The sequence below is a fragment of the Hippoglossus hippoglossus genome, chromosome 24 (genome assembly GCF_009819705.1).
Source record: "Hippoglossus hippoglossus isolate fHipHip1 chromosome 24, fHipHip1.pri, whole genome shotgun sequence".
NCBI lineage: Eukaryota > Metazoa > Chordata > Actinopteri > Pleuronectiformes > Pleuronectidae > Hippoglossus > Hippoglossus hippoglossus.
This window is the reverse complement of record NC_047174.1, coordinates 9376601-9387067: the sequence shown is the minus strand read 5'-3', so window position 1 is coordinate 9387067 and position 10467 is coordinate 9376601. Positions and strand designations below refer to the sequence as shown.

Below are 10467 nucleotides of genomic sequence, written 5' to 3'. Positions count from 1 at the left end.
TCTATCGGATGAGATAAGTTGCTCTCCCCGATTATTGAGACTTTGAAAGGGTTTAAAAACTGATAAGCTTACGGCCACGTGCTTATAATCTATAGGTCAAACATGTATTGATCACTTGATCAAACCTTCGTTCATAATCAAATGTATCTTGTAAAATATACCAGTGGTTTTATTCTCAGTTAGTGGGAGAAATGTTTTTACAACTCTATGAGATTATGACTTCAAATACCACCAGAGGCCAAAACGGGATCGCAACAGACACACAAGAAACACTGACGAGTCAGGAACAAACTAGATATTTATCAATTTAGTAAAAAAAACGAGTAATGAACAGCATCATTTAGAAATAAAAATGTATCTGTTTTTACAACCTCTAACTGAAAAGAACAGAGAGATACACGACATATAACTCAAAAGAAAACTTTCGTAAATTTAACTCGTAAATAAAAAAAAAGGAAAAAGCTCAAAATTATTATCAAAACCCCAAAACATCATGGGGATTCTTTTCTTCTAAATTTTGTTTGATTTGTAGCCAGTTTATACGAAAGTATTTGTCTTTTCTCGTTATCAATCAGCATCAATCAAATCCACCTCAGATATTTGGATTAAAATAAAAATAGACTGCAATCTGGTTAATCGATTCTGAAAGTCGAAATGATCAAACATCGGGGAGAGAGAGAGAGAGAGAGAGAGAGAGAGAGAGAGAGAGAGAGAGAGAGAGAGAGATGATAACAGCTGGATCTTGATCACAAGCTGAAGTCACTCACTCCTCCTCCTCCTCCTCCTCTCATGTCTCTTCTCTCACTTTCCTCTTACTTTTCCGCATGTTGTGTTTGACTCCACAACACATCAGATTTTTTTACAGGGACCACAGGTGATTGTGGATTTTCTGCGTTAACACTCGGTCATTTCGTGCGTAAAAGCATCCATCATTCCTCCATCTATCCACACGGATGTGCAGCCTCAAGGAGAGGATATGTACCAGGGCATAATGACCACCAACCACGGACCCCCTTCCTATGAGGCCGGATTTCTGCACAACGCCTCGGCGGGCACCTCCCCGGTTTATGTGCCCACGACGCGGGTCGTCACCCCCATGATCCCGGCGCTGCCTTACCTCCAGACGCCCGGTGTTTCGCAGCAGAGCAGCCCCGTGTCGAGCCACTCCGCCTGGGCGCAGCCGGGCGTAGACTCTGTGCCCTCGTACAACCACTCCCCGGTGTCCACGCGCTTCGCCTTCTCCACCAGCCCACCTATGTCCTCCGGGGTGGCCGCGGCCCGGGAGTCGGCAGCCTCTTACACCAGCCCGCTAAACATCTCCGCGAACGGCAGGGAGCACTACGGCGCCCGGGGCCTCAGCGGGTCGTACCACAGCCCGTACACGGCCTACATGAGCCCGAACATGGGCGGGTCGTGGCCGGCGTCCGCTTTCGATAGCCAGGTCCTCCACGGTCTCCAGGCCGGTGCTACTCCAACACGGCATCCAAACATAGGTGAGCAACCGGAAAATAAATGCAGTTTTTATTTCAGCATATTTTTATATACAAGAGTCGTACTGAAAATATTCTGCATTTCCCGCAATAATATGTGTTTGAACTTATCTGACATCCAGAAAAAATACGAAACGTCCAACTATCTGCTCCAGACGAGAAAGAAATACCTTAAAATCATTTTTTTTGCTATTTGGATTTGTCAGGAGTTAATTTAGATGCAATATTGACCATGCAAACACACGTGAAGGAGACGGAAGTCTGAATCACTATTATTTTGAAATAAAAACCAGGTTCTGCTGCAGAAATCATCTCAAAATGTTGACATGCATTAGTGCAGTGAATAAAAAAAATTATGAGAAATTGTTTGCCTGTTGCTGAAATAATCTCTAAATTTTAAGCCAAAAGATTGAGGCTTTGACAGGGAACCACTATTTTGCAATTATCTTAAAGTCCTGAAATAGGTAAAAATACAACAATAAAGCAATATAACACGATAGATTGTATGATTTATATTTTCTCAGATAAAAAAATACAAATTGATTATACGTCATTGACTCATAATGCAAATTTTATCTTTACGTTTTATTTATTTTTATGTGAATGAGGAAGACTTTCATTTACTATATTGAACTCGTTACACCCTCAATAACATCATAACGAATTTAAGAAAGTTATTCAGGCTGTGATTCATAGTATTATAATTATTTATAATAAATATTTATAGTGTTGGGTCAGAGAACAATTAAAGTCTGAACATCACTTTGTATAAAATGGATTCATTACGTGTTTTATCGGGAAAACAAATCGAAGAACTCAAACAATCTTGTTCTTATTCCTGAACTAAAAGTTAGAAATCATTTTGATTGTGACTGTAAACAACACTTTTAATTAGCAATACAATGCATACAATTCGACATTTATTACTTTTATTAACTAAATAGATAATTTTTCTGTCTAAACTCAAAGCAACATTAAGTAGCTGATTTAATTAAAATTAATACTCTTAGCCTACTGATGAAAGAAAACATTTAAATATGTTCAAATATAAACATTTTAATTTCTGTTTCGACTATATTATTATTTTCTGTTATCAATCAAATAGATAATCTGTCAAATTGGAATATTATAATTAGATTATATAGATGTGGAGTTATAGAGTAATTTAACCTGTCGGGGTTGTTGCATGTGTATTGTTGAATGTTTAAATTGAGTAAAACGTTAACATAAACATTTTTCTGAATCAAAGTGATAGACATTAATATTTAACTGAATTGATAGCACTGTTTATGAGGATTATAATTTATGAGCTGTGTCATGAGCCTGTGGATCAGTAGAGATCAGCCGCCCTTTCTTTTACTGAGGATTCAATAAATTTCATATTATACACATATGTTATTTAACAGTGGGCTGCACCCGAAGCTCACATCTGACTTTAAGTCCCTGCTGGAAGTAAATTTGGCCTATGTACCCTATGAGATCACAGCGATTTCACAATGCATTGATTTTACTCAGGTTCTTTTCCGATGCTTTGACTTGCATCTTGTGTCGTCCACATAACTAATCAAATGGGAGTTAGTTTGACCTGAGTTTCTCTACAGCTGCTGCATGAGGCCTCAACCATTTCAATCCCTGCATCTTTTATCTAAGACAATGAAGTATCACTTCACTAACATCCAATTTACATCAGTTTAATTCCTCATTCATTGCTATTAGCTGCTCTTTCTCCCTGCCCATTAATGTGTGACCTGTGTGTTGATTATGTGAACAGCTTTAACGGTCACATCTACAAGGTCGTCCCCTTGAACTGTTTGATGAAGAAACATCAGCTATTAGAGATAAAGAGCATTGATCCAATCTGACCTCTTCATCTGATTAGGATCACGCTGAACTCACAGTGTGGCCTCTTCACTGATTGCTCCTGTTTATTGATACAGAGACTGCATCACATTGTTTTATAACAATGTCAAATGAAATCAAACATCAGCGATTCATTCAGTGGCAGTCAGTCATAAAGTGAAAGTCTCTTTTGTTGGTGAAAAGAACGGAAATGTAACTTTTCCTCTGAGTCAATGACAGAAGGAAAAATAACATCACAATTGGCTTTATTTTAATAATAAATACATTATTATATTTGAATTTAATATTAATTACATAAAAAAATCGAATTCTTATTTACCCTGATACATGAACTTAAATTCTTGCTTTGGAAAATAGCTTTAATTTCTTTTATAGTACATTTTGCGTTTCCAGAGAAACATCACAACTACTTCAATGGTTTATAAGCAAATTAGTTAAAAGCTTGTTGTGAACTTAGTTTCAGGGGGGGACACATTTTTTTTAGATTTTTTTAGCTTTTCTATATAATTTTTTCTACAATTGGTCTTAAATTGTAAATGTCAACAAGCAAATAATTCCTTCAATGAGAAGAAAAGCTTTTTTATTTTTTTTTAATTTTAGTTTCTAAAATGCATTATGACTCTGATATGTATGAGTTTTAATACATAAGTAAAAGTGATGACACTTAGCTTTAAAAATTATAATTCCCATTACAAGAAAAGTGCCTCTAGTATATAATATATCTTAATTATTTATCGATATTATTAACAAAGGTATCAACAGTAAAAGTGATACTATAGATTTTATCATTAGATTATTACTGATACACTGAGTAAATTTTGCTCTTAGTAGCAGCAGTTTAATGTTAAAGGTCGCATTATATTTTAAAGGTTCATCATGTGTAAAATCTCAATTCACAAAACAACTAAAGTAGCGGAGTAAAAAGATATTATTTTAAGTAAAAAATTATTTCATTCATTTTTGGAGAAAGAATACATCAATATCTCCCTCTGATGTACAGTTTAATGCACCAGACTACAAATACATTACCTTTGTACTTAAGTACAGTTCTTGAGTAAATTAACTTAGCTACTTGAAAATGGCCTCTCTAGGTGTTAAATTGTGAAAGCAGTATACTGATATAGTGTTTTAAATAGTTCGTATAATAGCTATTGGTTTAGTAAATGAAGTAATTTGTGATATTTTGATGACATGTTTGTAAATTACGTTTATCCCAAACAATGTGTGACCTCAGCCATCAGATGTAGTGGAGGAAAAAGTACAACAATCCAACCTGAAATGTACTAAAAGTATAAAATTTACATTGTCTTACTTTTACACTGAAACATATTCTTAACTTCACAATGGTCATGATAAAAAAAAAACCCTGTACAGACAGTGACTCTTCTATTGAGTCTTTCACTCCACGTTCACCTTTGGTCTCCTAAAGCATTAGCGTGGCTGTTTTTAAACTGCACCCTGATAGTCGGCCTGTATCTGATAGAAGATACACAATGACATTTGTACAGCGGAAAAAATAAAACCTCTGTTCAGATAGATGTGGAACGCTGCGGTCATTTTCTCTTTGTGTATTGTCTCCGTGTTGATGCGTTGTGTTGGCTACAATTGCTGCCTGGCTCAAGGTTAGCCTGCCCCGCTGTGTCTTGTTTGGCCCTCGGCCTTGGTGGAGGCCTGCGTGCGGTTGTGTATCAGTTCGGTTACCGTTGGAGGAGCAGATGGCAGCCAGGTTTACACTCTCTGAAGAGGAGTAATTATGGAGAGTGGAGTGTGTGGTAAAAAACACATTGGGATGCCACTCAAATGTACATTTTTACGTTGACGTTTTTTTTCGGTTTCTCAAGCTATGTTTTGGCAAAAGAGCGACGCAGATTGACGTCTTTTGCTCTGTTTCTGTGGAGATACTTTGTGATGTGTCAGATGAGAGAGTGACGACTACATTCATCAGATGCCGTGCTATCTGAGAGGCAGAAGGAGATGTGACATACACAGAGTCTCTATTTGAATACGATGGAGCGCTACTCCGTTTCTATTTCCAGCCTGCTCTTTATCTGCAGGGGGAGTTGGGAGATAAGGGGGGAATCCAGGCTGCTGTTGTGTGGGCCTGTTGTAACTGTGGGCCTGCGCCTCCTGCTGGTGTAGAGATGTCCCTGTACCATATAACCAGCCTGTCAGGGACTGTTTATTAAAGAGACTCAGGAAAGAATGTCTGTGGCACGAGCCCAATTGGAAGTTCATTTTATCTGAGCATAAGGGATATAATTCTTTGGATTCATGAAGTGAGGGTTTGCTAAGTAATACCATGGAGCGCAGACTTCCACCAAGACCCAACAGTCCCCTTCTGAAACCACATTTAATTTCACTGGATCCAGATTTCAGTCCCGTAAACATGCCTGCTTTATGTTTCATCCATAACCATGAATTATTCTCTGAGATTCAACGAAAATGTTGGAAAAATCTCAAAATGTTAAAGAAAGTGTAAAAACATCCTCGGCCCGCCCCCTGATCCGCGCCACAAATTAATTAGTTCTTCCCTGATCTGTACCACAAACGTCCACCAATTTTCGTGGTAAACCGTCAAGTAGTTTTTACATAATCTTGTTCACAATCACTCAAACCAACCCACGAACAAACGGACTGGGGTGAAAACATAACCTCCATGGTTCACGTTTTATTTGCCATATGTAAGTTAACACAGGGTCAACGGTACAATGAAAACTGTGGGACGAGAGGCACAGGTCAGCTCAGTAATGCTATAAAGTAAAAGGAGCTCAATATAAATAAAAGTCAAATACAATACTATAATACTTTTTACAGAAATCAAGTGTAAAAACAGGCAACTAAACAATGATTAAGAGGATTTTAAATCTTGGACTGATTTATCCTCTGTGCCGGTGAAGATATTCAGTACATTTTCCATGAACCAAAAGGAACATTTCCCTCAGCTAACCTGATTTCTCACTTGCCATCTCTGATCAGATTTGTTCGATGACTTCGCTGAGGGCCGAGAGTGCGTGAACTGCGGGGCGATGTCGACCCCCCTCTGGAGGCGGGACGGCACCGGCCACTACCTGTGCAACGCCTGCGGTCTGTACCACAAGATGAACGGCATCAACAGGCCCCTCATCAAACCCCAGCGACGACTGGTGCGTGACAGCCAGACTCACAATCAGCTCGTTCCTCACAAACATTTTCTTTTGTGACAAATGAATCACCGTCTTCTTTCTCTTTACTTTAATCAGTCTGCCTCGAGAAGGGTGGGCCTGTCCTGCACCAACTGTCACACCACCACCACCACCCTGTGGAGACGAAACGCAGAGGGCGAGCCGGTCTGCAACGCCTGTGGCCTCTACATGAAACTCCACGGGGTAAGAGAGATTTGATCACATATTTTAGACATATTCTTAGTTGACCCTAAACCTGTCATTTTTTAGGCATCATATTGGTGAATGTGTGCATGTCATTCAATAATAATATAACTAACAGAAGATAAGTAAATCATGTAATGTTCGTTTTTTTTCGAGCGTTTGCAGGGTTTTAAAATTTGTCATCCCTAAAAAAACGATTAGACCACTAGGATGACAGGAATCCATTAAAACGATATCTTAAGAAATTAGCAGATAAAACTTTACTTGATATCAGATTTCACTTAGTTCTCCCCTCGCCCTGGTGTCTCGACAGGTACCACGACCCCTGGCTATGAAGAAAGAAGGGATCCAGACCCGCAAACGCAAACCCAAGAACCTCAACAAGTCCCAAACCGGTGAGCTTCAATGATTTAATGGATTTTAAATAAACCTTGAGTCAAAATCCCTGCAGACATTTAGATCCCTCCGTTATTGCTCTTACCGGTTGAGTGTGTATTTCTTGTCTCAAGGCCCACTCGTGTGTTCTGACTATACACGTGACATGACCACGACTCTGTGCCTCACAGGGACTCCAGGCTGTGAGGGGACTCCAGTCACACCCGGCAGCACTCCCCGCCACGCCACCGGCAGCATCAGCATCAGCAGCGGCGGCAGCACAGAGGAGCCTCGTCAGATAAAGACAGAACCGGAGGCTCACAGCTTGTTCACACACCACAGCGCACACTCACAGGTGAGACGCTGAGAAAGAAACAAAATCTACAATATTGAATCTAATCTTTTCCTATCTTGGAAAGGAAACGTGGATGTTAGTGATGTGGACTAATTGTATGGGTCGTCTAATCAGTTTCTTCTGTTTTTCTATAGATTTCAGCACTGCCGGCCTACATGGCAGCTCAAGGTGGAGCCATTCCTCTCAAGATGTCCCCCGGGGGCCACAGCGGATCTTCTGGATCCAAAGCTGAGCCGTGGAGCAGCCTAATCCTGGCTTAGAAGACTTACAACCCAGAACCAACTCATCTTTAACTCTCCTGACATAACAAGAGTGCTGGGAACGTGGACCACTGCTGTGGATGCGGATGATTCCACATTGCCTGTTTGTACAGTGCAAAGATATGAGACAGACAAATGGAGGGCGCTACAAAGATGGACATCTGACGGGATGGAGTTTGACAGTTATGAAGGAGCAGCTCTGTGATTCCATCCACACGGCAACTTTTGATGTGAAAAACTGCAACTTTGTTAGACAAAAAGGTTTCTTCGCCATGCGAGTGTGTGACACAAACTGTGACATAAGCCAGTGACAAATAACAGTAATGGTCAGACTTTATCTCACTGAGTTCTTTTTATTTCAATCGATTTTTTCATTTTGAGGATAATATTGAGGACAATCTCCCAAGAAATGAAAGTAATGAATTACAGCAGGACATGTTAGCACCATGGACAATTCTTATAAATAAGAAAAGTAACAACCACATACGGTCAATTTTTTACACTTACCCGAGTAGTACATTTGTAAAAGATGTCTGAACTCAATAGCATTGTCTCAGGATGGGACACAACATATGTGCTGCTAACTTAATGCAACACTATGCAACTTTTTCACATTAAAATAGCAGCTTTAATATGATTTTAAAGGTTCAATGACTTGGAATAGGGAGAATGTTGTCACTTTAATTCTCACTCCTCACCCCAAACATCTGTTCTTGCTCTATTTAACTTTGGTGAGCGGTTATGATCTTCTATGAGAAGTGTGGAACTAGTCGCAGCTTCAATTGCCAGAATTAGGTCCAGCAAGTTCCAGAGAAGTAATAAAAAAAACCCCAGTGTTTATCTTCTATGTTCAGCAAAGAAACGTTTAAAATATGAAGAATTCTCAACAGAGTTTGGTGTTTTTGTTACAGAAGCAGCTTCTGTTCAGGAAGCTGGGGATCATGGGTAATATCCACTGTTCAGTTGTGTTTCAGTTCGGTCAGTGGGACTACGCAGTCTTTGTCTCTACATGAAAACCACTTAATCGCTTGGACATGGAGCCCAACAGAATTAATCCCCGCCCATGGCTGCAGAGGGCGCTGTTGCTCAATAACAATGGCATAGTGTTGCTTTAATAATCCACACGCCTCGGTATTCAGTATTTTCTATGTGACTTTGTGTAATTCTCCAAAGAAACTAGTGCATTGTTTTTTTGTTTTTTTGCGAGGCATGTTGCTGTGGAGCTTTTTACATGTAGAATTTTACTTTATTCAAGCACCTCAGTTGTATTGGGGCAGCAGCAAAAGTCTTAGCAGTTTTTACCTCCACACTAAGAAAACACAAACATGGACAAACATTGTGTGATTAGGTTTATTAAAGATAATCTAATACAGTCAGGTTTAATTATATATCTTTAATTCCAATGACAGTGAAGTCTAATTAAAATTTCACAGCAAGACTTTTTAGATAAACAAACAGATCAGAATTATTTCTTAAAAAAATACTGAAACTAAGAGAACTGCTCCTGACATCCATCACTCCTCAACACCAGTGATAATATGACCCTCAGTAAAAAGAACACATGACCCACTCATTGCAATAGGAGCTGCCCCCTGGTGGACTGGATCAGCTTCACTTTGTGCCTTTGTCCTTTAGATGTAAAGTACAAAACAACACATCAGTATTGTCAACTGTATGAAAAGATACATGAAAAACTAATATGAAAGATGCACATGACCAATATGATGTGGATGGACTGTCACACAGCTCCCTCTGCTGACTCAAGTACAATAGTGCATCCACATGAGGAGCCTCCTAAACAGTTTAGAGCCTTTCCAAGATAAACAATCCTCCATCTATTTATTATTATAGACACAACTCAAACCACATTATCATCTAATAATCATCTATAATATATATATCAAGGTTGTTTGATAAACTATATGAAGGAGAAGTTTACAGTATGATAGCGATACTGCTTGAATTTGCTTGTGACAAGCACGGAGGCAACATGTGTAAATGTGGGATTCTGCCACATGTAATTTACCTAAATAAGCATATGAGCGTGTATGTAAAGAAAAACTCCACTCCAGTATAATTGTGTAATACAACATTTGTGATATATTGTAAGTAAAGACACAATGAGAGACAAACGTGTGTGTGTGTGTGTGTGTTTCTCAGTCTGTGCTAACGCTACCTGATATCTCTTTCGCTGCTTTTAGACAAACACTGAAGTATTCCTAAAGTGGCTGTATCACTCTGTCCACACTGATCCGGATACAACAAACTTTTCCCTCTGTATTTGAGCCTCTCGTCTACACACGAAAGCCATTTTAAGTCACTAAAACAGAGATTTTTACAAACTTGGTGTCAATCATCCTGCTTTACAAGCATGCCAAAGATTTGTTGAATCGTCAGTCTTGTGTTAACTTCCTTGTGTTTAGTTACCGAGCAGCTTTTGTCCTTTTTACTCTTCTTCCGGAAACTCTATCCTCCCGATGTGCAAATACTCATTTGTGAACTTTACGATATCTTTGATGAAGAGCTGGACGGCACACCGGTTAAACTCTTCCGTCAGCTTCCCCCTGATGAACTTCATCATGGTCGGCGTCGGATACGCTGAAACCAAAAGTTTGATCGAGTGTGTACGCCTTCCCGCTTTCTAGATGTTCATCAAAACTTTTTTCTGACAGCAGAGATTGAGCAGGTCCTCTGGTTTGCTTTCATAAATGCTGTGCATTTTCTTGAAATAACTCTTCCAGTCCTGTTCCTGCACGATGCTC

The 10467-nt window shown here is 39.4% G+C and overlaps 1 protein-coding gene across 1 annotated transcript; it reads left to right on the top strand.

The window, feature by feature from the left end:
- Window positions 1-976: 976 nt before the first annotated feature.
- Window positions 977-8176, top strand: gata4 (GATA binding protein 4). The gene is made up of 6 exons (XM_034579973.1): window positions 977-1493; window positions 6327-6493; window positions 6590-6715; window positions 7029-7110; window positions 7282-7445; window positions 7580-8176. Exons 1-6 carry the CDS (start codon window positions 977-979, stop codon window positions 7703-7705), a joined length of 1182 nt encoding a protein of 393 aa, XP_034435864.1. The 3' UTR covers window positions 7706-8176.
- The last annotated feature ends 2291 nt before the right edge of the window (window positions 8177-10467 follow it).